Source organism: Prionailurus viverrinus, chromosome A3 (genome assembly GCF_022837055.1).
Source record: "Prionailurus viverrinus isolate Anna chromosome A3, UM_Priviv_1.0, whole genome shotgun sequence".
Taxonomy (NCBI): domain Eukaryota; kingdom Metazoa; phylum Chordata; class Mammalia; order Carnivora; family Felidae; genus Prionailurus; species Prionailurus viverrinus.
The window spans coordinates 61,963,398-61,990,716 of record NC_062563.1 but is presented as its reverse complement, the minus strand read 5'-3'; the positions used below and the strand labels follow the sequence as shown (position 1 = coordinate 61,990,716).

The following is a 27,319-nucleotide window of genomic DNA, read 5'->3' as shown; positions in this document are numbered from 1 at the left end:
AGTTTTAGGCTTAGGTGCACCTAAAATTGAGTGATTTAGTTAGTCACATCTTTCTTCCAGATTCTTTTCTCCACCAAATTGTGAGCCCTCAGAGGCAATGGCTGAGTCATTGGTCTTCATACTCTCACCACCTGGCATTGTTTGCTTTGTTTATTGAATTGACACCTTTCCAAGAAGCCACTCATCACTGTATAAGGAATTACTAGTTGAGAATCTCACTGTCTATAGCAAATACTAAGGACTTTCACATCTAATTTTTTCTTTCTTTTCCTCTCTTTCCATCTCCCTTTTTTCCCCTCAAAATGTATCATTTCAGCCACCTGAAATGGTTATAGACCAAGTCAAAGTTTTTCAGAAAATTCCCATTTGCACCATCTCCTTCAATTACAATGATGAGATTGCAAATGGATTTTTGAAAGAGCTTGCCTCTTTGACTGGAGGAGAGTTCCACCTTTATAATTTTGGCTGCAAAGATCTGTATCCTCCAGAGCCTATTCAGGTAAGAGCTTAATGAACTGAGAAGAGAGTTTTCACTCTGTACAGGCTGGAGGCCAATGGATAATACCTTAGTTGAGAAAACTGCAACCACAAAGACAACTTAGTCAAGCAAATGAAATCACTTAACCATGTACTCCAAGATGTGGTCCAAGGACCATCTGAACTAAGGCATTTGTGAAAATGCAGATTTCCAGGGTCACACTTCAGAGCTACTAAATTAGACTCTAGGCATAGAGGCCCAGAAATCTTAATTAATAAATTTTGGTTTTCTTCTAGGCTTTTTATTATGGAAAGTTTCAAACATACAGAAAAGTAGAAAAGTATATAGACCCCTGCCTCATGTACCCATCAGTCAGATTCAATAATTATCAACATTTTGCCAAATGTTAGGAATCTGTCTTTTTTTAAGTTTATTTTTGAGAAAGAGAGAGAGAGAGGGAGAGAGAGATTGAGAATCTCAAGGACACTCCGCACTGTCAGTACAGAGCCCGACACAGGGCTTGAACCCGTGAACCATGAGATCATGACCTGAGCCAAAACCAAGAATCAGACACTTAACCGACTGAGTCACCCAGGCATCCCAGGAATCTGTATTTTTAACAAGCATCCCAAGGGGTCCCTACTTGGAACTTTGTTAACCTCTGCTGTTTATAGACATTTGTGGAAAACTTAAGAAAAATTCAGATCCTAGGAAGTCTCCTGACTTCTCAGACTGTATAAGCATGTGACCATCTGATAAATCAATTCATTCTAATGGGCTGATGGGAGAAACTAAATAACATTCTATTCTCCAGTACTCCAGTCTTGGCCTGAGGATATGCATTTCAAGAATGCCCTTCTAGAGAATGTTTTTTATCTTATCGTCTCTCCTGCAGAGTCACTTTAAATCCAGGACAAGCCAGAGCAATGCTGACATTTGAATAAACTACTAGAGTCTGGGGAATGAATCATCTGAAAGGAGAAGGATAGGAGGGAACAATGAGCTCTCTGAGCTCACACAGGGCAGGGAATAGTGACTCCCTCCATCAGCTAGACTGGAAAACTTCATAATCCAATGGACATTGGGTAGAGTATAAAGAAGGATCTTGCCTCAGGAGTGTGAAAAACCAAATGCTGCTCCAGGTCTGCCTAGAAAATCTTCAAAATGCAAGACCCGAAAGGATCGATCTATTTCCAAGGAAGTTAACTGCATCCCTGAACAAACCCCAAGAATAATTATAAGAAAGCAAAAATATCCATGACCCAAGAAAGTAAAATTAACAGTTTCTGACATTAATTCAAATAGTACCAGGTATGTGAAAAAAGCAAGAAAATACAAGTCCATAAGGAGGAGAAAAAGCAAACACAAAAATTAAAACATGTGCATAACTGATGCAGATATTAGTGTTAGAGCATAAAAACAGTTATTGTAGCTCTATCTGATATATTCAAAAAGGGAGAGATGAAAGATACAATTAAGACACAATTAAAAATTTTAGAGATGTAAACTACAATGTATGAGGTGAAGAATACATGGGCTGAGAAGAACAGCAGGTCAGACATTGCAGAACAAAAGATTAGTAAACTGTAAGGCAGCAATAGAAACTATCCAAAATGTAACAGAAGAAAGAGAATTAAAACAATAAACAAAAACCTAGAAAATAGGGCATAAGTGAGCTGTGGGAAAATTCAAGTAGTCTAATAAATATGTAGTTGAAGCAATAGTGCCAGAAGTTTTCCAAATTGGTTAAAAACTATAAACCCACAGATCCATGAAACACAATGAATGCCAAGCACAAGAAACAGGAGGAAACTACACCAAATCATATCAGACTTAAACTTCTTAGAAGCAGTGACAAAGAGAAAATCTTAAAAGAATAGGGTAAAAGAAGCCGAATTATTTACAGAGGAACACAGATAAGGATGACAGCATATTTCTCATCAGAAACAATGCATGTGAAAAGACAGTGGAGTGATATTTTTAAAGTACTGAAAGAAAAAAAAAGCTCAGTGTAGAATCTATAAACTGAAAATACCTCTCAAAAAGGAAAGTAGAATAAAGACTTCAAAGATATACAAAAACTGAAAGAATTTGTCACCATTAAACCTGCAGTAAAAGAAATATTATAGGCAGTACTTTAGGCAGAAGAAAAACTATACCAGATGGATATACAGATCTACACTTAGGACTGAAAGGCAAAGGATAACTGCATGGGTCGATAATTAAGACTTTTTTTTTTTACTTCTTATTTAAATCTAATTATAAGATAAATTACCAGAGGGACTTCCAGTTCCAGCAGTAACGGTGTTGCCCCATTCCTTCCAGATCCTACATCTTCTAGCTAAAAAAAATCCTGGATATAACACAACAAATAAGCATAGGAATATTCTGAAAGGTGGAGAGAAGAAAATAAAATCCCTAGGGACCTCAGAACTTAAGGAATGACATGGAAGTAAGTCTTGGGGGATTTGTTAATGCCTTCCATATATCCCAGATAGGACACTACTGAACCCTCCAATCTGGAATCTCTAACAGGCACAGTCAAAAAAAAAAAAAAAAAAAAAAGACCCAAGAAAACCTCATTCTTCCTAGCCAAAGGACTGAGAAGAAGGTGACCTAAAACAGAAAACCTTTTTTGCAATACCTGCCATAGTCTAGTCATACACCAATGGAAAAACTTCACCCCTTCCCCTGAGATTTGAGCTGAACAGGGAGCTGATCTTCTGCAAACACCTGGAAGCAAGTGATGGTGCTCTGATCCCTCTGCCATGTGGCATTTGTAGAGCTGACCAGAGAGCTAATCCTGCATCCCCCACATGGTGGAAGCAGGTGGCAATGCTCTGATCTCTCTGCCAGGGTAGTGTGAGTAGGGCTGAATGGAAAGCTTATTCTCCAGACCCTACTAGACAGAAGCAGGTGGTGTTCTAAATCCTGTGCTGGGGTAGTATCAGAGGAATGAGAAGAAGCTTATTGTCCAGTCAACAGTGCTCTGATTCTCCCATCATGGAGTCCAGTGGCAAGCTGGACTACCCCACCATGCAGCTCTAAGACTTAACAAGGTAGTGTGAGAACACTCTAGTCACTGCCGTGCTTCACCACAGCCCTCATCTGAGTGGGACTCAGTGAGGAGATGAGCCTCCAAAAACACTCCTCATCAGTGAAAATGAAAAAGGAATTGTGATTTGGAGATGGGCAGCACTCCACTTTCCCCCTATCCCTGGTGCCAGTGAGGGTTGATAGGAGGCTGAGGCTCCATAACACCCAAAAGAATAAGCATAAATTAAATGTGAAAGAGGAGTAGCCCTCCTGTGGTCCTCCCTGAGTGGAGAACTGATCCTCCACCCCATCCAGTATCAACAAGACCAAAGGAGGCAATGCTATGTGGAGCTCCCCAGTACTCTGACTCCCTACTCTTAGGGGCTCTCTCTGTGAACAAAGTAGAGATTGCCGTCCCACACAAAAAGAGCTGAACTCCTGACACTGTGACAGCTTGCTTTGATGATAATAACTGGGAAAAAAAATTACCAGATACACAGTTGTACCCAAATGAAAGTAAAATTTAGCCATGAGAGCCCTAAACATATAAAAAGTGTACTAGAAAAACGGGTTCCCTAGGATAAGTGGGTAGGACTAGCCAAAGAGACACAGCCACAAGTGGTCTGGTTTGGGAAGCCTTTTTCCCCAGAGACCTGAGATTCTTCTCTGCACAGAGACACCAGAATGTGTGCGGGAAAAACAGGCAAGAATGATCCAGCCAGAGCAAGTGGTCCATTCCAGGAAAACTCTTCCTATGGGACAGGGACCCTCCTACCCAACCCAGTGACACAGGACACCCTGGGGAGAGAGTAGAGGCACCAAAAAATACCTGGCTATGTGACTAGAGGAAACTCCTTCTGCCGGCTTAGACAGCACCAGCAGGGACCAGCGGGAGTTCCAATGACACCAAATTAATAAAGGAGACCAAAATAATATCAAAAAGGCTCTGAAAATTAAACTGCCATTGGAGCAGCAGCCCACAAAAGTAGGACAAAGTCCCACATGCTAAATTTAAACAGTTACTGTGAGCTAAAATAAAAGTTTTATTTTGAATTTTTTTTTAAGTTTATCTTTATTTTGAGAGAGAGAGAGAGAGCGAGCAAGTGGGGGGAGGGGCAGAGAGAGGGAGAAAGAGAGAATCCCCAGCAGGCTCCACACAGCCAACATAGAGCTCCATGTAGGGCTTGAATTCACAAACTGTGAGATTGTGACCTGAGCCAAAGTCAAGAGTCAGATGCTTAACTGACTGAGCCACCCAGGTGCCCTGAAAATAAAAATTTTTAAATAGGACCTAGAGTTTCATAACACAATATAGCCAGAATGTTCAGGATACAGTAAAAAGTCACTCATCATACCAAGAACCAAGAAAATCACAACTTGAATGAGAAAAGACCATCATATGATCCCAACACTGAGATAGATGAATCAGATGTTGGAATTACATGACAAGGATTTTAAAGAACCTATTATAAAAATGCTTCAACAATCAATTACAAGTTATCTAGAGAGAAATGAGCAAATAGAAAATCTCAGCGAAGATGTAGAAGTTATAAAAATTTCCAAGTGGGTATTCTAGAACTGAAAGATGCAATGAAAAGTAAACTCACTGGATAGGCTCAGTGGTGAGAATGCAGATGACTTAATGTTATCAGTGAACTTGAGGTCAGATGACAGAATTCTGTCAATCTGAACAATAGAGAGAAAGCCAGAACCATGGGAACCTATAGAACAATAATGAGAGACATTAGTATAATCGGAGTTTCCCAAAGAAAGGAGAAAGAAAGGAGGGTGAAAGACTACATGGAAAAATAATAGCTGAAAGATGCCCAAATTTGGTGAAAGATATAAAGATACAGATTCAAGAAAATGAGTAAACTCCAAAGAGAAGTTTGGAGTGGACAACTTTGCAGTCATAAATTTGACAACTTAGAAAAAAAAAAAGGACCACTTCCACAAGAAACAAAAACTACCAGAAATCAACCAAGATAAAATGTGCAGTGTGAATCACACCAAAATAAATATTTTATCAAGAGAAATGAAAGCAGATGTCTGAAAAAATACTTGAACACAAAAGTTCATAGCCTGTTTATAATAACCCAAGCTCATAAAGTCCCTCAACCAGTGACTAAATTTAGGTATTCAATACATAATACTACTCAGCATTGGTGAATGAATTCCTGATTCATGCTGCAACCCTGGTGAATCTCAAAGTGTATGAATGAAGTTGGACAAAGAATACATACTGCATGATTTCATTTATATAAAATTCTACAAAATTGAAGCTATAGTTTCTATATAGTGACAGAAAGAAGATGAATAGTTGCCTAGGAATTGGGGGGGGGAGGGTTTTAGGGTATGGAGGATGGCAAATTTACAAGGGGACCTGAGGAAACTTTTGGGGGTTATGGATATGTCTATTATCTTGATTGTTATGAAGATTTTACAAGTGTGAATGTCAAAACTATTCAAATGGTACACTTTACATACATTTGGTCTATTTTATATAGTTTTATATTCATATAAATTTTATATTAATTATACTTCACTAAAACTGTTTATTAGAATGGAATAATATGAGAACTACATGAAATTCTTTAGATCTTTTCTTGATACAGTTGGTTTTCTGTTAGAAATGTTTGAAATTTGAACTCTAAACAATATGTTTACTTCTCATTTTGGCAGAATGAAGATCTGACTCTTTTAATTAAGGAAATGGAGCAGGGACGAAGTGACCTGGAGAAGGTACAAAACCTTTATTCGGAGTCCTTGATCATGGATTGGTGGTACAATGGGGAAAAGGAAGGAGACAGTAGGTGAGTGTGCCAGAGCCCCTGTTTTTCCCCTCAGATGCTCTGCTCACTCTCCTTGCTACCTCTTTTTTCTGTAGTACTTCTGGGGATTTCTTTTAGTGAAAGGAATCACTTAGCATGATTATGTAGGAATTTTTTTTAAGGAAAGAGAATTCATAATCTAATTTTATAATCTAATATGTGGCTTAAAGAGGCCACATATTTACCTTTATATGTAAGTTCTAAAATCCTTGTGTGGCACTTAAGAGAGCAATGTTAACATCTCATCTCCCGTGTGGATAGCACCCCCCCCACCCCCAGCAGTGACAGAGCACAGCAGGAGTGCTATGTATTGTAGCAGATTTGACTCAGGGATCAGGAGCCCCAAGGGTCTCTGTGTGATCTTGGCGAATCTCTAACTTCTCTCCATACCTGTCCATTGCTGAGTCTCCATTTCCTCATCTTGGAAATGGCAGCTGTGGTGGTAGGTTTGGGATAGATAATTTCTCAGGTCTTTTTCTAGCCTATAATCTAATATGCCTGTAATTAGTAATTTTTTAAACAAAAATCAAAACCACACCAATATTCAGAAATGGTGTCAAATCTTATTAATACAATTTAACATTATACAGATATTCAAATATCTCAGCTTCATATAAATACCCTATCAGGAAGATGTCTTTTTTTTTTAAGGTTTATTTACTTATTTGGAGAGAGAGAGAGAAAGCGTGCACATGTGCGCATGACTGGTGGTGGGGGAGGGGGAGGGAGGGAGGGAGGGGCAGAGGGAGAGAGAGAATCCCAAGCAGGCTCCACACTGTCAGCACAGATCCTGTTGCAGGGCTGGATCTCATGAACTGTGCGATCATGACCTGAGTCAAATCAAGAGTCAGGTGCTTAACTGGGCCACCCAGGTGCCCCAGGGGGATGTCTTTTTTTAAAAAACAGTGATAGCAAATACAAAGAAGTTGAAAATACATTTATCAATCAGGATTTCATCTTCGTCAATATTAACTGTCTTCCTCTTAGCAAATTAAGCATTCATATGGGCTGGAGGCAGGGCATGAGCATGGAATCAGTAAAAGAGATAAATATTATACTGGGAAATCTTCTAATGAAATTTTACAGAATTATTTTTAAAGTATTTACTTGGAAAAGCTCAGGTCCATCTTCTCAATTCAGATAATTGGAACAAATAAACTAACAGTCAAATAAATGGGCAGCACCTCAATGTAAATTACCCTTTGTAGCTTAACTATCTTCTTTCCCTTATTTAATCAAACTAAAAAATCTCGGGACAAAATGACTAGCTATTACTTGGAAGTTGGCTTAGTCAGTTGACTGTATCTCCTATTGATTGAGTGGTGAATGCAATTTTGGTTTTTGTGTTCTTTTTTAGGGGCTATGTTCTAGAGTCATGCAGAAAAGTATTTTAATCCAGGCTTCCCATCATTACATGTTGGGTAAATTTGGGCAAGTTAGTTAACCCTGCTGAGCCTCAGTTTCCTTATCCACAACATGGGAATAATGGTGGTCATATGGTTGTTGGGGAGATTAAATGGGGATATGTCTGTCATGTAATAAAAGCCTCATTCTAGAGAGAGCATCCTCCTATACTTCCTTATAACATAACATTAGGAAAAGTTAATTCGCTGACATAACTATAGTCAAAAATAAATTACCTTGTTCTAGCTTTTTACCAGGTGAAAAAATGTTTCAGCTCCAAATCTCCTCTCCCTTCCTTCTTTTTTAAAGCATTTATGGAAGGGCAGATCATTTGCCTGGCGAACTGGGATGCACAGATGAATATAAACCTGGCCCCTTCCATCACAAGATGCAGTGTGGTGGGGGATACAGACACACAAGATTATGGAACACTGTGGAGTGGTTGATGAAGTAGGCATGCAGGTAGGGGGGGGGGGTGTAGGAGAGAGGGCATGTTTTACAGTGTTAGAGCAGGAGATTGTTCTGGAAACTTTCCTTTCTGTGGCTGCTATGTTTAGAGCCTCAGGAAAGGTATGTCTGGGAAAGTTCTCTGGCATTTCTAGGGCCCCTCCTGGCTCCAGATCTTCACCAGAATGGTTTGCTGTGATCTGGTACTGGCATAGGGAGTCCAAGGCAAGGGTTTCCCTTCTCTGGCTTTTATAAGAGCTATCTAGTCAACCCTATGGTTAGAGAAATGGGTTTGTGTAAGGCTTTCTCATTTACAACTATATTTTCCTCATGTTCATTCTCACATCAGTCCCACAGAGTTAGTGCACAGCTGAATTACCCCACAGTTTATAGAAGAGGAAAGTTAGGAAGTTCAGAGAGGATTCAGGGACTTCGGCAAGTCACACAGCAGGGAAAGAACAGAGCTGCAGTGTGAGCCATAGCTAATGACTCCACATCTGGGCCCCTGTCCTTTCTTTGGCATCAGGGAAGATAATTCTTATATTCACCAAGTGAGGCGAGGCCCATTTCTTTAAGTTTGTAGCATTCAACATGATTGTATTGATCTAATTCTGCCTTCTTGATGGAAATTCTGTTTCTCTCCACTCCTTTTTTTCATCTATTTTTTTTTTATCTAAATAAAAACAGGCATCAAAAAGAAATCTCTTCTATGGTTTCAACTTCAGAAAAATGTGCAAAACCTCACTCTGATGTCGAATCAGCACAAATGTCATCCCTAGATACGTTGAAATTACCAGAGGACTTTTCAAATCAAAAGATTCCGAAAAGGAAAGTCCTCCACGCAGGTATCAGTGAACAAAATGGTTTGAATCTCATTACTAGTTTTCCTTCAATGCAAGAAGGTAGAATAAAACTAAATCCACATAATATTTATTTTTTTTAAATGACACCAACACTTCTTTTTTTTTTTTTATGTTTATTTACTTAGTGAGAGAGAGAGCCGGGGGAAGAGAGAGAGAGAAAGTGCACAAGCAGGTGGGGGAGAGAGAGAATCCCAGGCAGGCTTTGCATAGAGCCCTATGTGGCCCAATCTCAGGAACTGTAGGATCATGACCTGAGCAGAAATCAAGAGTCAGACGCTTAGCTGACTGAGCCACCCAGGTGCCCCAATGCACATAATATTTCAAAAGGAGCCTAAACCTATGGGTTTTTGGTTTTGTTTTTGTTCTAGTGACATGTAATTGACACATAACATTATATTGGTTTTAGGAGTACAACATAATGATTTGATAGTTGTATATATTGAAGATTGATCACCACAGTAAGTTATCATCCATCACCATACATAGTTATAAAAACATTTTTCTCTTATGAGAGAAAAGATCTATTAAGATCTACACTCTTAGCAATTTTCAAATATGCAATAAAGTGTTAACTATAGTCACCATGCTGTACATTACATTCCCATGACTTTATTTTATAACTGGAAGTTTGTACCTTTAGACCTCCTTCGCCCATTTTGCCGACTTCCCCATCCCCCACCTCTGGCAACCACCAGTCTACTTTTTTTTTTTTTTTAACTTTTTTTAATGTTTATTTTTGAGAGAGAGAGAGAGATAGAGTGTGAGCGGGGGAGGCCAGAGAGAGACACACACACAGAATCTGAAGCAGGCTCCAGGCTCTGAGCTTTCAGCACAGAGCCCGCACAGGGCTTAAACTTACAAACTGTGAGATCATGACCTGAGCCAAAGTCAGACACTTAACCAACTGAACCACTCAGCATCCCTCTGTCATAAATTAACTAACCATATAAACATGGGTTTATTTCTGGACTCTTATGCTGTCCCATTGATCTGTGTGTCTGCTTTGATGCCAATACAATACTGTTTTGATTACTATGGCTTTATTAACAGTTTGAAATCAAGGAGCATGATACCTCTGGCATTGTTCTCCTTTCTCAAGATTGCTTTGGCTCTTTGGGGTCTTTTGTGGGTGCATACAAATTTTAGAATTGTAAACCTGTGGTTTTTTTTGTTTTATTTTTTTAAATTGTGTTAATGTTTGTTTATTTTTGAGAGAAAGACAGAGCGTGAGTAGGGGAGGGGCAAAGATAGAGGGAGACACAGAATCCCAAGCAAGCTCCAGGCTCTGAGCTGTCAGCACAGAGCCTGATGCAGGACTCAGACTCACGAACCATGAAATCATGACCTGAGCTGAAGTCAAACGCTCAACCGAGACACCCAGACGCCCCTGTAATGGCTAATGATTTTGAATATCTGTTCATGTGCTTGTTTGCAGTCTGTATATCCTCTTAGAAAAAATGTCTGTGCATGTGCCTTACCCATTTTCTACATGGATCATTTGTTTTGTTTTTTATTGACAGGTACTGAAAGTTCTTCATTCTAGATTCTTGGATTTTGTTTTAAATATGTTGCTTGCATATATTTTCTCCCAGGATGTAGTTTGTCTTTTCATCTTCTCGAGTCTTTGACCAAGCAAAAGCTTTTAAAAATGCTGAGATTCAGTTTACCAGTCTTTCCTTTTATGGATCATGCTTCTGGTGTCAAATCTAGGAACTTTTTCCTTAGCCCTAATTCCTGAAGATTTTCTTTTATGTTTTTTCTTAGAAATTTTGTCATTTATTTACATAGTTTTAAAACACATGTAGCTTTATATTATACATTTAAATCCATAATACATTTGAGGTTTTATTATTCTTATTATCCAAGTATAATTAACATAGTGTTATATTAGTTTTGGGTGTACAATATAACAATTCAACAATTCTATACATTTTTCAGTGCTCATCATAAGTATACTTTTAAAAATTTATTTATTTATTTTTAATATGAAATTTATTGTCAAATTGGTTTCCATACAACACCCAGTGCTCATCCCAACAGGTGCCCTCCTCAATACCCATCACCCACCCCCCATCAACCCTCAGTTTGTTCTCAGTTTTTTGTTTTTGTTTTTTTTTTTTAATTTTTTTTCAACTTTTTATTTATTTTTGGGACAGAGAGAGACAGAGCATGAACGGGGGAGGGGCAGAGAGAGAGGGAGAGACAGAATCGGAAACAGGCTCCAGGCTCCGAGCCATCAGCCCAGAGCCCGACGCCGGGCTTGAACTCCCGGACCGCGAGATCGTGACCTGGCTGAAGTCGGACGCTTGACCGACTATGCCACCCAGGTGCCCCTGTTCTCAGTTTTTAAGAGTCTCTTGTGTTTTGGCTCCCTCCCTCTCTAGCCTTTTTTTTTTCCTTCCCCTCCCCCATGGTCTTCTGTTAAGTTTCTCAGGATCCACATAAGAATGAAAGCATATGCTATCTGTCTTTCTCTATATGACTTATTTCCCTTAGCATAACACTCTCCAGTTCCATCCATGTTGCTACAAAACGCCGTATTTCATTTTTTCTCATTGCCACGTAGTATTCCATTGTGTATATAAACCACAATTTCTTTATCCATTCATCAGTTGATGGACATTTAGGCTCTTTCCATAATTTGGCTATTGTTGAAAGTGCTGCTATAAACATTGGGGTACAAGTGCCCCTTTGCATCAGTACTCCTGTATCCCTTGGGTAAATTCCTAGCAGTGCTACTGCTGGGTCATAGGGTAGATCTATTTTTAATTTTTTGAGGAACCTCCACACTGTTTTCCAGAGCAGCTGCACCAGTTTGCATTCCCACCAACAGTGCAAGAGGGTTCGTGTTTCTCCACATCCTCACCAGCATCTATGGTTTCCTGATTTGTTCATTTTGGCCACTCTGACTGCCGTGAGGTGGTATCTGAGTGTGGTTTTGATTTGTATTTCCCTGATGAGGAGTGACATTGAGCATCTTTTCATGTGCCTGTTGGCCATCTGGATGTCTTCTTTAGAGAAGTGTCCATTCATGTTTTCTGCCCATTTCTTCACTGGATTATTTGTTTTTCAGGTGTGGAGTTTGGTGAGCTCTTTATAGATTTTGGATACTAGCCCTTTGTCCAATATGTCATTTGCAAATATCTTTTCCCATTCCGTTGGTTGCCTTTTAGTTTTGTTGATTGTTTCCTTTACAGTGCAGAAGCTTTTTATCTTCATGAGGTCCCAATAGTTCATTTTTGCTTTTAATTCCCTTGCCTTTGGGGATGTGTCAAGTAAGAAATTGCTACGGCTGAGGTCAGAGAGGTTTTTGCCTGCTTTCTCCTCTAGGGTTTTGATGGTTTCCTGTCTCACATTCAGGTCCTTCATCCATTTTGAGTTTATTTTTGTGAATGATGTAAGAAAGTGGTCTAGTTTCATCCTTCTGCATGTTGCTTTCCAGTTCTCCCAGCACCATTTGTTAAAGAGACTGTCTTTTTTCCATTGGATATTCTTTCCTGCTTTGTCAAAGATTAGTTGACCATACTTTTGTGGGTCTCATTCTTGGGTTTCTATTCTATTCCATTGGTCTATGTGTCTGTTTTTGTGCCAATACCATGCTGTCTTGATGATTACAGCTTTGTAGTAGAGGCTAAAGTCTGGATTGTGATGGCTCCTGCTTTGGTCTTCTTCTTCAAAATTACTTTGGCTATTCAGGGCCTGTTGTGGTTCCATACAAATTTTAGGATTACTTGTTCTATCTTTGAGAAGAATGCTGGTGCAATTTTGATTGGAATTGCATTGAATGTGTAGATAGCTTTGGATAGTATTGACATTTTAGCAATATTTATTCTTCCAATCCATGAGCATGGAATGTTTTTCCATTTCTTTATATCTTCTTCAATTTCCTTCATAAGCTATCTATAGTTTTCAGCATACAGATCTTTTACATCTTTGGTTAGGTTTATTCCTAGGTATTTTATGCTTCTTGGTGCAATTGTGAATGGGATCAGTTTCTTTATTTGCCTTTCTGTTGCTTCATTATTAGTGTATAAGAATGCAACTGATTTCTGTACATTGATTTTGTATCCTGCAACTTTGCTGAATTCATGTATCAGTTCTAGCAGGCTTTTGGTGGAGTCTACCGGATTTTCCATGTATAATATCATGTCATCTGCAAAAAGTGAAAGCTTGACTTCATCATTGCCAATTTTGATGCCTTTGATTTCCTTTTGTTGTCCGATTGCTGATGGTAGCACTTCCAACACTATGTTAAACAACAGCGGTGAGAGTGGACATCCCTGTCATGTTCCTGATTTCAAGGAGAAAGCTCTCAGTTTTTCCCCATTGATGATATTAGCTGTGGGCTTTTCATAAATGGCTTTTATGATGTTTAAGTATGTTCCTTCTATCCCGACTTTCTTGAGGGTTTTTATTAAGAAAGGATGCTGAATTTTGTCAAATGCTTTTTCTGCATCGATTGACAGGATCATATGGTTTTCATCTTTTTTTTTTTTATTAATGTGATGTATCACAATGATTGATTTGCAAATATTGAACCAGCCCTGCAGCCCAGGAATGAATCCCACTTGATCATGGTGAAGAATTGTTTTTATATGCTGTTGAATTTGATTTGCTAGTATCTTATTGAGAATTTTTGCATCCATATTCATCAGGGATATTGACCTGTAGTTCCCTTTTTTTGCTGGGTCTCTGTCTGGTTTAGGAATCAAAGCAATGCTGGCTTCATAGAATGAGTCTGGAAGTTTTCCTTCCCTTTCTATTTTATGGAACAGCTTGAGAAGGATAGGTATTATCTCTGCTTTAATTGTCTGGTAGAATTCCCCTGGGAAGCCATCTGGTCCTGGACTCTTATTTGTTGGGAGATTTTTGATAACTGATTCAATTTCTTCGCTGGTTATGGTCTGTTCAAGCTTTCTATTTCTTCCTGTTTGAGTTTTGGAAGTGGGTGGTGCTTAGGAATTTGTTCATTTCTTCCAGGCTGTCCAATTTTTTGCCATATAATTTTTCATAGTATTCCCTGATAATTGCTTGTATTTCTGAGGGATTGGTTATAATAATTGCATTTTCATTCATGATTTTATTTATTTGGGTCATCTCCCTTTTCTTTTTGAGAAACCTGGCTAGAGGTTTATCAATTTTGTTTATTTTTTCAAAAAACCAACTCTTGGTTTCATTGATCTGCTTTACAGTTTTTTTAGATTCTATATTGTTTATTTCTGCTCTGATCTTTATTATTTCTCTTCTGCTGGGTTTGGAGTGTCTTTACTGTTCTGCTTCTATTTCCTTTAGGTGTGCTGTTAGATTTTGTATTTGGTATTTTTCTTATTTCTTGAGATAGGCCTGGATTGCAATGTATTTTCCTCTCAGGACTGCCTTTGCTGCATCCCAAAGCATTTGGACTGTTGTATTTTCATTTTCACTTGTTTCCATATATTTTTTAATTTCTTCTCTAATTGCCTGGTTGACCCACTCATTCTTTAGTAGGGTGTCTTTAACCTCCATTCTTTTGGAGATTTTCCAGACTTTTTCCTATGGTTGATTTCAAGCTTCATAGCATTGTGGTCTGAAAGTATGCATGGTATGATCTCAATTCTTTTATACTTATGAAGGGCTGTTTTGTGACCCAGTATGTGATCTATCTTGGAGAAGGTTCCATGTGCACTCTAGGAGAAAGTATATTCTGTTGCTTTGGGATGCAGAGTTCTAAATATATCTGTCAAGTCCATCTGATCCAATGTGTCATTCAGGGCCCTTGTTTCTTTATTGGTCCTGTGTCTAGATGATCTATCCATTGTTGTAAGTGGAGTATTAAAGTCTCCTGCAATTACCACATTCTTATCAATAAGGTTGCTTATGTTTGTGATTAATTGTTTTATATATTTGGGGGCTCCTGTATTCTGTGCATAGACATTTATAATTAATTGTTAGCTCTTCCTGATGGATAGACCCTGTAAGTATTATATAATGCTCTTCTTCATCTCTTGTTACAGCCTTTAATTTAAAGTCTAGTTTGTCTGATATAAGTATGGCTGCTCCAGCTTTCTTTTGACTTCCAGTAGCATGCTGGATAGTTCTCCATCCGCTCACTTACAATCTGAAGGTGTCCTCAGGTCTAAAATGAGTCTCTTGTAGACAGCAAATAGATGGGTCTTGTTTCTTTTATCCATTCTTATATCCTATGTCTTTTGGTTGGAGTATTTAGTCCATTTACATTCAGTGTTATTATAGGAAGATATGGGTTTAGAGTCCTTGTGATGTCTGTAGGTTTCATGCTTATAGTGATGTCTCTGGTGCTTTGTGGTCCTTGCAACATTTCACTCACAGAATCCCCCTTAGGATCTCTTGTAGAGCTGGTTTAGTGGTGATGAATTCCTTCAGTTTTTGTTTGTTTGGGAAGACCTTTGTCTCTCCTTCTATTCTGAATGACAGACTTGCTGGATGAAGGATTCTCGGCTGCATATTTTTTTCTGTTCATCACATTGAAGACTTTCTGCCATTCCTTTCTGGCCTGCCAAGTTTTAGTAGATAGATCTGCCACTAGTCTTATAGGGCTCCCTTTATATGTTAAAGCGTGTTTATCCCTAGCTGCTTTCAGAATTTTCTCTTTATCCTTGTATTTTACCAGTTTCACTATGATATATCGTGCAGAAGATCGATTCAAGTTACAGCTAAAGGGAGTTCTCTGTGCCTCTTAGATTTGAATCCCTTTTTACTTCCCCAGATCAGGGAAGTTCTCAGCTATGATTTGTTCAAGTACACCTTCAGCCCCTTTCTCTCTCTCTTCCTCTTCTGGAATTCATATTATACGGGTATTATTCCATTTCATTGCATCACTTAGTTCTCTAATTCTCCCCTCATACTCCTGGATTTTTAGCTCTCTTTTTCTCAGCTTCCTCTTTTTCCATAATTTTATCTTCTAATTCACCTATCCTCTCTTCTGCCTCTTTAATCTGAGCTGTGGTCGCCTCCATTTTATTTTGCACCTCATTTGTAGCATTTTTTAGCTCCTCCTGTTTCTTAGTCCCTTGATCTCTGTAGCAATAGGTTCTCTGCTGTCCTCTATACTTTTTTCAAGCCCAGCAATTAATTTTATGACTACTATTCTAAATTCTTGTTCCATTACATTGCTTAAATCATTTTTGATCAATTTGTTTCATTTCATTCAATATGTTTTGATCAAATTAATTTGATCAGCAGGACAAGGTGAGCCCAGTATCCTCCTACGCCACCATCTTCCCCTAATTATATCCACAATCTGATCTTAAAATGGGCAAAGGACCTGAACATACTTCCAAAAGAAAACATACACATGAAAAGACAACAGACACATGAAAAGATGCTCTGCATCACTAATCATCAGGGATATGTAAATCAAAACCACAGTAAGATATCACCTTACACTTGTCAAAATAGCTAAAATCAAAATGACAAGAAATAACAGTGTTGGTGAGAATGTGGATAAAAGGGAGCCCTCATACACTGTTGGTAGGAATGTAAATTTGTACAACTACTATAGAAAACAGTATAGTGGTTTCCCAAAAAAAATTAAAAATAGAAATACCATATGACCCAATAATTACACTGGGGACTTACTCAAAGAAAATGAAAACACTGATCCAAAAACATAGATAAATGCACTCTGTGTTTATGTCAGCATTATTTACAACAGCCAAGATATGGAAGCAACCTAAATGTCCATCAATAGAAAAAGGATAAAGAAGATGTCACACACACACACACACAGAGGAATATTGCACAGACATAAAAAAGGATGAGATCATGTCATTTGTGGCAACATGGATGAAGCTAGAGGGTATTATGCTAAATGAAGTAAGTCAGACTGAGAAAGACAAATACCATGATTTCACTCATATGTGGAATCTTTTTTAAAAAATCAAAACAATAACAAAAAGCAGCAGCAGACCTGTAAACACAGAGAACAAACTGATGGTTGCCAGAGAGGAGGAGGGTAGGAGCTGGGCAAAATGAGTGATTCTGTCTCCTTCTCTCTCCGCCCCTCTCCCACTCACGCTCTGTCTCTGTCTCTCAAAAATAAATAAATAAACATTAAAAAATTAAAAAAAAAAAACAAGGGCATGTTTCACTCATGAATACTTCATAAAGGCTTGGTACTTGTACCTCCAAATTGTGAAATACAGACCACACTTACAATTAATGCAGTTTCTATAATCACATATGAAAAATAATCAAGATGTCTTAGTACAGGCTCATTACCTTGTACATAACACACTGACTAAATGTCTATATTTGATAAGTATCTATTTGCTAGTTAAAGGGCTGCAAATGTGAATAGGGTGAGGTATCACTCCCAAGATTATGTTATGTTGACCTTAATTAAGCCAAGGTGTCTAGGAGAGCCCGGTAATACTCACAGGTGCTCTTAAAAGCATGAGCTTTTTTCCAGCTGGTGACAGAAAAGAAAGAGAGACTTGAAGCATGAGGGGAATTCAATGTGCCATTGCTGGCTTGAAAACAGAGGTGCCACGTGAATAGTAATGCAGGTGCTTAGGGAGCTGAGAGGCCCCCCAACAGCCAGCAAGGAAACAAGGACCTCAGTCCCACAACTGCAAAGAAATAAACTCTGCCAACAGCTTGAATGAGCTTGGATGCAGATCTCTCTCAAAGAGGGATAGAGCTTCAGCTCAGATAAGTGGAAAAAGCCTTTACCTCAGCATTGAGTTGGTGGCAGAACTGTTCTCTGAGGTTTGGGAGACTGAACTTGCATTCATTTTTTGAGGATCCAAGGAAATGGTTGCATCTAATAAAATATCTTCTTTTGTCCCAAATTCCTTTAATCCCTTTCCCTTTGATACCAACAGAATCAACCAAAACCAGCCTGCTCAGAAGCCAGATGTCCACCCACAAGAGCTCAGCTTGCAGTGAGAGGACGGATGACCTTTCTAGTTTCAGCAGCTGGAACACTCCAGGTGACAGAGGCAAGCCAGAGAGGGTCTCTATGTTAGGAAGCCCAGGGTGGCCTTCCTTTGCCCATTGTGTCTGTTCCTAAAGAGCTGGGTGTAGATACATTTCGATGACAGTGGGGACAAATCATTTTTAAGTGGATTAGGATTGATTCCTATTCAGGGACTCCTTGTAAATCAGGTCTACCTGCTGGAGACCTGATTTTCTTTCTTTCTTTCTTTCTTTCTTTCTTTCTTTCTTTCTTTCTTTCTCTCTTCTTTTCTTTCTTTTCTTTCTTTTCTTTCTTTTCTTTCTTTTCTTTCTTTTCTTTCTTTCTTTCTTATACTAACACTCCCAAACACTCCTTCTTCTAGATGTTGCTGACTCAACTAGCTAATATTTGTTTTCATTTATAAATCCAAGTTTATATAAGGATATATATTAACAACCCCAAATATTAATTGAAAATTTGTACCTACAACTAAACAGGATCTAATAGGAGTTTTGGTTTTCCATACAGAGTTGAGGAACCACAAAGCAAACTATTAGAAACTAAAATGTTGATGAACCTTCTTTTGTATAATTTGGGGGGAGTCTAATGAGGGCAACACTGAACAATCAATTATTACTGGCATTCTCATTCAACATTTTAAAAATGTATTTTCTGGGGAATGAGAAAATGAATGTCTCATTCTTCCTGGAGAGAGATCTGAATGGGTATGGGATGAAGTAGGTAAGCAAAACAATAGGGCCATTTGTATCTATGCATTGGTCTTTTGTGTTATTGTAAATGAATCTTGCCTGAGAACCCACTATGACAGGTCAGTATTCTCTGAAATATGATTCATTTATTAGCCTTCAGTCACAACTGAACTCTGAGATAAGAGCAATCCTTTTGCATTTTGGTAAAAAAAAAATATACAACTGTCATTTCTGTTTCCACAGAAATGAGTGTCCTGTTGATAAATGAGTATCCAGATGGCATATCATTAGAAAGATTGAGTCAAGAAGAAAGCCAGGTTCATGGCCAAGAGTGAGTACTTTAATTTTCCAGGACAGTTGTGTTATGTTTTTGTTTATTACAAGCTTTAGGCATCATAGTTTTGTGGTCTTATTTCTTCAAGTATGTCTCCCGAAAACTGGCTCAAAACTCATGGCTTGGTTGCCAAGAAACTCACCATCATGGATGCCTTGTCACTGACAGCGGTCCCTCACACCCCCACCTACGTTCCCATTCTGGACAAGTATGTTGTTTCCAAGGTCTTTGATGAGGTAAGACTGTTTATCTCTATGTCCCTGCCTGATGTATTTTTCATTTCCAGTTCAAATAAAAAGTAGCCCACTTCGGTCTTGTACAGTTGTAAGAGAAATGTATTTCAGCCATTGAAAAGAAAAGTGTTTGTAAAGATAGTAAAAAGGAGAGAGGAAAGCTCTTAAGCATTTTTGTTTTTAAGCTGAGAAGAAATTGGCCTTTTTCATGACTGGCTGCTGGTGGGTGGCAGTGTGGAGCTGCAGAAATGTTTGAAAAGCATCTCAGAGTCATGAGTCAAGAGTGAACATCATCCAGTATCAAAGGACTGGGAGAATTTGTGAGAGATTATGTCCTTTGCTTACCTTCTGTTCCTAAATATAGTGCATCTTTTCCATCATAAAAGTCTCCAAAAGAAAAGAGAGAGAAAGAGGGAAGGAGGGAGAGAGAGAGAGACTGAGAGAGCCTGAGAGTGAGCCAGAGCAAAGAACCATAAGAGAGTGACAGCCGTGTCTTGGAAGGGGAAAAAGCAGTAGGAGGGCATGGAAGGGTTAAACGCGGAGGACAGCCAAATAAATACTGAAAAGTTCCCCTTGAATTGGGCAACCAGAAAGCTCTTGCCCTTGGCAAGAACAGATCTAGCTGAACAGCTAGACTGTTCAAGGATGAGGAACACACAAAAAGCGAGGATATGAAGATCAAACCCCAGTGCTTCTGGACAAATACACTGTTAGCTAATGACTTAAATAGGAACATATCAGGCTTTATGGGCACTAAGTGGGAATAGTATCCTTAAAAGATCTTATCTCATGTTGAAATATTTATAGAATAAATGTAAGGTGTTTGGTATTTGTTTCCAAATCATTGGGATAGTGGGAATAGTTGGGGGAAGAGAAAATAGATAAAACAATATTGTCTGTGAGTTGATAATTGTTAAATTTTCATAAGAAGAATATTGACTTAGGGGAAGCTCATTCTATTCTGTCTGCTTGCTTTTTTTTTTTTACATAGTTTCAATTTTCCATCATAAAAATTTGAAAAAAGCAAAGGCAGGAAAACTTTTTTAAAAAGGCTTTATCTAACTGGTCTTGATATATTTGGAAGAAGCAGAGAAATTGGTGAATTTTTTCTATTAGTCACATTTAAGACATTATGCCCATGGAGTTCAACATGCATCCTGGTTTGACACAACCAGTGGTTTTTGCTCTGGAGGTTGTGTGTGATTTATCCTACATTCCTGATGACTGTACCTCACGGTGAGTGGTTCTGTCCCTGGCTGAGACCTTGTGACTGGCAGGTTCTATTTGTACCTCCAGTGAACTCTAAACGGATTAGATAACAACATATCCCTTGAACTTGACTTCTTCCAGAAGCAACAGAGAGAAACCGAAACTGATTTATTTCTTCTAGGAAGTTTGGTGGCAGCTTCCCCTATTTTGTGCATTTATTTTCTTAATATTCTTTTTTAGTGTTTATTTTTTGAGAGAGGGAGAGAGAGAGAGAGAGAGAGAGAGAGAGCAAGCAAGGGAGGGGCAGAGAAAGAGGGAGACACAGAATCTGAAGCAGGCTCCAGGCTCTGAGCTGTCAGCACGCAGGGCTGACAGATGCAGGGCTCAGAGCCAGATGCAGGGCTCAAACCCACAAATCGTGAAATTGTGACCTGAGCTGAAGTCAGACGCTTAACCAACTGAGCCACCCAGGCACCCCTTTTTATTAATATTCTTGAGTTTTATTTGGAATAAGATGTATTTAGTGAACTGCCCTGAGAAGTAGAATTTTCTTGTGCTTATCATGTCTCTTTCTAAGCCTCCCAATAACCTGAAACTTGGAAAAGTACATTTCTCAAAAAACAAATATGATAACAGTAGTGAAGTATAAGCATAAAATCAAAGGAAGAAACCATGAGGGAAAGATTTATAGATTGAATACAGAAAAATGTTGTATTACATAAAAACATGTAAATAAAATGAAAGAGCTCAGAATAATATTTGTAACATATACAACAAAAAGTTATAGGAGTAATGTCTTAAATATATTTTTGTGTGTGCATCCATATAAATCTGTGTGTGTGTGTATGTGTGAGCACATGAGTGCATATAAATCAGTGTTTTGTTGCTCTGTGTACACATACACATGCACATGTATTCATACCATAAAGGAATAAAAAAAATGGTAAATACCTCAGTGGAGAGTCTGGAGAGGGCAGGGAGTCAAAACCATGTTGAAAAATATTTCTTACTGGAACCAAATATATGTGTTTAGAAAAAATACAAATTGATAAACCAATTAGACAACTCCCCTACCACCACCATCAAATTTGTAAGATTAAAAAAGTACTAATAAACAAAAATACTAATGAACAGTGATGGAAAAGATAGGATGAAATTGGAACTTTTTTTTTTTAATTTTTTTTTCAACGTTTATTTATTTTTGGGACAGAGAGATACAGAGCATGAACGGGCGAGGGGCAGAGAGAGAGGGAGACACAGAATCAGAAACAGGCTCCAGGCTCCGAGCCATCAGCCCAGAGCCCTACGCGGGGCTCGAACTCACGGACCGCGAGATCGTGACCTGGCTGAAGTCGGACGCTTAACCGACTGCGCCACCCAGGCGCCCCGAAATTGGAACTTTTATATCCTACTGGATATACTAGATTTATACAGGAGTATAAATTGTTTCAGCCTTGGCAGTACACTCAGAGGTGTTAAAAGCATATAGTCTTCCCTCCAGCAAATCCATATTTAGATATTTCATAATCAGAAATACTAATACACATATTCAAAGAATAGTTAGCACTGCCTTATATCTAACATTGAGGACCCTAAAAGCAACCTAAATATCTAAACATCTATATCATGGAATGTCATACTTTATTAAATATCATATTTCTCCAGAATAAGAAATGACGTGGGGAAAATCTCTCAACATAGTTAATGCTAAATGATAAAATCAGGTACAAATCTTCACATATAGCATGTAAATTTGGTTACATGTAAGTATGATGTAAGACGTGGCACTCTTTCTCCCTCCTTTTCTCTTTTACCAAAATGTTAATAGTGTTTATCTGAATCATGAGATTATTGGAGGCTTGGGGGTCTTGTTTATGTACTTTCTAATTCTTGTTGTAGTGCTTTTAACTCTGAATATGTATTAATGATACACTGAAAAAAAAGTTAAGAAAAACAGACCTATAACAAATGATAAAATGGTGAAATATAAAGGGAACTTAATTTTTTACTAACTTATTTTTTTATTTTTATTTGCTAAGTAACATAATACATTCTCAGTAGGGAATGAGCATATAGAAGTCTTTAAAGGAAAACATGGAAACTTCTTTCTCAACTCCTCTCATCTAGGAAGGAAACCCTCTGAGTAGTTTGGTGAATGTCTTTCCAATTCTTTTTCTACACACAAACTCATATATGTACATATGTATACCTAACATATACATATGCATAACAATTTTTGTAAACATAAATGAGGTGATATCATGTGGATTTGCCATTTTTATCTTTTATAAATTATCTTTTATAAAAATTATCTTCTAAAAATTAAGATCTTAGAGACCTTTACACATGTGTAGATATGGGTCTCATTCTTACTAGTTTCAAGGTTATTCTCCAATGTTACTTTTATTTCATGTGCACAACATAGTGATTTGACAGCTCTGTAAGTGACGCTGTGCTCAGCCCAAGTGTAACACCATCTGTCACCATCCAATGCTATTATAGTACCATTGACTATATTCCCTATGCTGTATATTTCATCCCCAGTTCTTTCCCATTATTAATGGGCATTTACACTGTATCCTTCTTTTCCATATCACAAACAATCCTGTGACAGATTTCCTTGCACATAGATTTTGGGGCACATGTACAAATCTCTCTTTGGGATAGCTTCTGTAAAGTGGTATTGCTGGACCCAAAGGGTGCATACATTTAAATTTTTGACAGATGAAACCAAATCACCCTTGAAATAAATGTTACATTTCTAGTAGTTACAGTGACAGCCTTTTTTCTGAGAGGAACTCTATATAATATCTCTTGATAAACATTTGCTCTACAAGTATAGAAATGCTTTGAAAACCCTGAAAATAGTATACAGACATAAAATCTTATTCAACCTATCCTCTTCTCACTGGCTCATATTCTGAAGAAATAAACATAGCAATTCATGTAAAAATAATATACCTACTCTGAGACTGTCATGGGATTAGAAGTAATGCACATAATAGACTCCACTTAGCAGGCTCTCAATAAACATTGGCTTTTATTACAAAAATATTTCACAAATATTACATGCCTACTATATGCAGACCCTGAGCTGGTCTCTAGAATATAGCTAAACAAGACAACCAATATTCTTACCCAAATACAGCTTACCATCTCATGGAGGAAATAGTAGTTAAAATAAGTTCTAGTTAAATGTGACAAGTGGGAAGTACTGAAGTCAAGATGCAAGAGGGGTCCCTAACCCAGTTTCCATTGTCAAAGAGGCTTCACACTTGGCTGTGAGAGTTCAGAGCCTGGAGCAAAAAGGAGTTATGAGGTGATGAAGTGGGGAGGGATATCCTAAGTAGTCAGAGAGCAGGTGGCAAAGTCTCAGGGTCAGAGAAAGTTTGTCATTCCAAAGAAAGTTTGGTGTTAACACTCGTAAAGGAAGGGCCTTGATTAAGAGTTTGGAATATCAACCTGAGGACAACCAAAGGGTTTCTAGCAGAAGAGAAAGAAGATAAAGTTTGGGCTTTAGCTGCAATATGCAGAAAAGTTGGAGAGGTTTGAGGCTGGGAAGGTAAGGGTTGGTCAGGAGGCAAGGCCTGGGTGATTGTGACCCAGGTGGCAACAATGGCAGTGAATCCAAGGCTATTTTTTCTCTTTTTAAAATTTTTTTTAAAAAAACTTATAAAATTTTTATAGAGAGATAAAGAGAGTGTGAGCAGGGGAGAGGAGAGAGAGAGAATCTCAAGCAGGCTCCATGACCAGTGCAGAGCCTGACACAGGGCTGCATCCCATGACCCTGGGATCATGACCTGAGCTGAAATCAACAGTTGCTTAACTGACTGAGCTACCCAGGTGCCGAAGTCAACAGTTGGATGCTCAACATACTGAACCATCCCGGCACTCCCAAAGCTATTTTTGAAGTCAGCTAAGTAGGATTAAACCATGTAGGGCTGAGAAAGAGAAAAATACGGAGTGATTTCCAAGAAGGAAAAACTGGAAGAGTAGTGAGGACCCTGTTCTTTAGGAGAGCATTCTAGTCTTCTGACTCTAGAAAGCAAAGTCAAGGGATGAGGATCAACATTTTTCAGTTGCCTTCCACCATGGACACTTGTGCTTGGTGCCTTTTGTGGCACTGTAGACATTTGTGCTTGGTGCCTTTTGCAGCAACGTAAATTCTCATCACAGACCTGTGAGTAAGTAGCACACTACCCAGCATGCTTACCTTCTTCCATTTTTTATTTATTTATTTTTTTTAACATTTATTTATTTTTGAGACAGAGAGAGACAGAGCATGAGCAGGGGAGGGTCAGAGAGAGAGGGAGACACAGAATCCGAAACAGGCTCTAGGCTCTGAGCTGTCAGCCCAGAGCCCGATGCGGGGCTCGAACTCACGGACCGCGAGGTCATGACCTGAGCCGAAGTCGGACGCCCAACCAACTGAGCCACCCAGGCGCCCCACCTTCTTCCATTTTTAATGGTAAGAGCAAGAATTATGATGATGATAGAAATATACTGCAGTAAATTGCAATTTCACTCTCAAAGCACACTTTTATTCCTTAATATTTTCTCTGACCGGAAGAGACCCTCACTTATAAATAGGAAGAATAGGAAAACAATAATCTAAAAATATATCTCCCTTAGTGGGACAAAAAAAGTAGACAAAAAAGTAGAATGGAGCTGAAAAGGAAACATGAATCTTAACCCACTTCATTAAGAATTTTAATTGACTCCTACTCCTACGTTGTGTGTATGGCCACATCTGTCTGGGCCGAATTGTAAAGCAGAGTTTGGCTTTGTCCCCAGCTCTTTGTTTCATTCATGACTTATATATGGACTCTTTCTTCTTCTGGAACACAATGCTGCTTTGGTTTTCAATGTTTCCTGGACCAGCATCAAATCTGTCACCTTGGAAATGAAGTATTGAGCAGAGAGGTTGCCCTAGCAACTCTTCATTACAAGATACTAACTGGCACTTATGGTTTCCAACGGACCAGATAATTTTACCTTAGCTCTTTCAAAAAGATTAGTTCTTCACCAAGTCATATACCAAATAAAACTGTTTTAGTTATTTGACAAATCTGGAATTGAAAGCTCTTTATTGCCAATTGCTTCGGAAAAAAAAACCAAATAATTTGGGAACATTAATCTATCATTGGAAAGTTTACATTATCATCATCAACATCATGATGTCTTTAACAGCTTCCCATTAAGGCTTTCCTGCTTTGCCCTAATCTGGGTTCATTAAGTGCATAGTTCTGTGGTCAGATACCCTGGACTTGCACACTAGCTCTGTCATTTACTCCTGACAGGTCATGGCACAATCCCATTAATATAGTACATGAAGAGCCCTCACACTAGGTAGTGAGTGAAGCATTTGATATCAACAAAGTATCTATCTAAAAATTAGAGCAACTTAGTGAAGTTACTGTTCATCTCATCATTTAGCTGATGAAGCTAAGTGCAAAGAGGTTAGGGATGCTGTGAAGGACAGGCATTTTGTTGCTTTCAAATGTGGTAACATTGAACATAATGCAATTATATATTGATAGAAAGGCTTATCTTAATTAAAAATTTAAAAGGACAGTCATTGCAAAAGCTAAATATATTCACTGTGTCTAAAAATTAGAAAATACAGATAAGTGAAAAAGAAGGAAACAGTAGAGTCATATTTCTACCACTGATGAATCACTTGGTGGTTGTCAGACCAGACCTTTTTATCTACCTTTATTCTCTTTATCCTTTATTTTCTTTATCCTTTATTCTCTGTGTTTGTTTTACCAAAATGAAGTCAAACTCAATGTACAGATTTGTGCCTTCATTTTTACTCAGCAGTCTACAGTGAACATTATTCCAAGTCAACAAGTTTTAATCTATGCCAATTAAAATGCTCACTACATTGAAAAAAAATACCTTTTATTTTCTAAAAGTTTAGATGAAAAGTGTGAGACATAATCTACCCTGTAGTAAGTAACATATTGTCATGGGTTTATGAGTGATCTTGTTGACACACTGCTTCTTTGCCAGTTAATTCTGTGGTCCTGCTTTCCTTTGTTCTTTGGAGACTGGAGATGTTCCAGTTTGAAAGCAGACGTTTAAGCTTCTACACTCAGCATTTTGTGCAACTGCACTGTCTAAAAACCCACTGCGTCTGCGTTCAGAGTTACCCATGCAGGATTTGCATGGCTTTTGGGTTTTCATTACACATGTCCCATCAGACCTCTCCTTGGCCAATCTGGCAGCAAGCTCTGGGATATTTGTTGGAAGAACTGATTTAGTTGGAAAAAAAATGAAATTAGTGAATTCAGTCAGGGTTGAACAATAAATATATAAACACACAATTTCATACTGTTTTCTCATTTTCAAAATGTGGGATTACTGATAAACACAGAATGTTGTCAGGAGGAATTCTACCTGTAGTATGACTTTAACAACTAATAGCTGTTCGTACAGTTCTGTATTCTGCTTTCCTCATTTAGCATATGTTATGAACATATTCTCTTATAATGACCATATTTGGATTAATTTTTAATGGTTGTACCAATATTCAATAATATGAATTACTACAACTTGTTTAATTATTCCCCACATTGCACAGTTACCTTGGAATTTTTTTTAATATATAAAATTTATTGTCAAATTAGTTTCCATACAACACCCAGTGCTCATCACAAAAGATACCCTCTTCAATGCCCATCACCTACCCTCCCCTCCCTCCCACACCCCATCAACCCTCAGTTTGTTCTCAGTTTTTAAGAGGAATTTTTTTTAATGTTTATTTATTGTTGAGAGAGAGACAGAGCACAAGCAGTGGGGGTGGGCAGAGAGAGAGGAAGACACAGAATCTGAAGCAGGCTCCAGCCTCTGAG

The 27,319-nt window shown here is 38.3% G+C and overlaps 1 protein-coding gene across 9 annotated transcripts in view; it reads left to right on the top strand.

Moving 5' to 3' along the window:
* The window catches only part of VWA3B (von Willebrand factor A domain containing 3B), a 215,226-nt gene that overhangs the window by 120,325 nt on the left and 67,582 nt on the right, over positions 1-27,319 (top strand). For 7 of the 9 annotated variants that reach the window (XR_007151160.1, XR_007151161.1, XR_007151162.1 and 4 more), the window contains 6 exons: positions 317-499; positions 6,197-6,327; positions 8,884-9,041; positions 17,903-18,019; positions 18,930-19,017; positions 19,109-19,256. Coding sequence is in view for 6 of the 9 variants with exons in the window: in XM_047854132.1 (XP_047710088.1) it covers positions 317-499; positions 6,197-6,327; positions 8,884-9,041; positions 17,903-18,019; positions 18,930-19,017; positions 19,109-19,256 (825 nt within the window). In the remaining 3 variants the exon portion in view is untranslated. The remainder of the gene's footprint in view (positions 1-316; positions 500-6,196; positions 6,328-8,883; positions 9,042-17,902; positions 18,020-18,929; positions 19,018-19,108; positions 19,257-27,319) is intronic. The other 2 variants (XM_047854133.1, XM_047854135.1) reach the window with 2 other exon arrangements.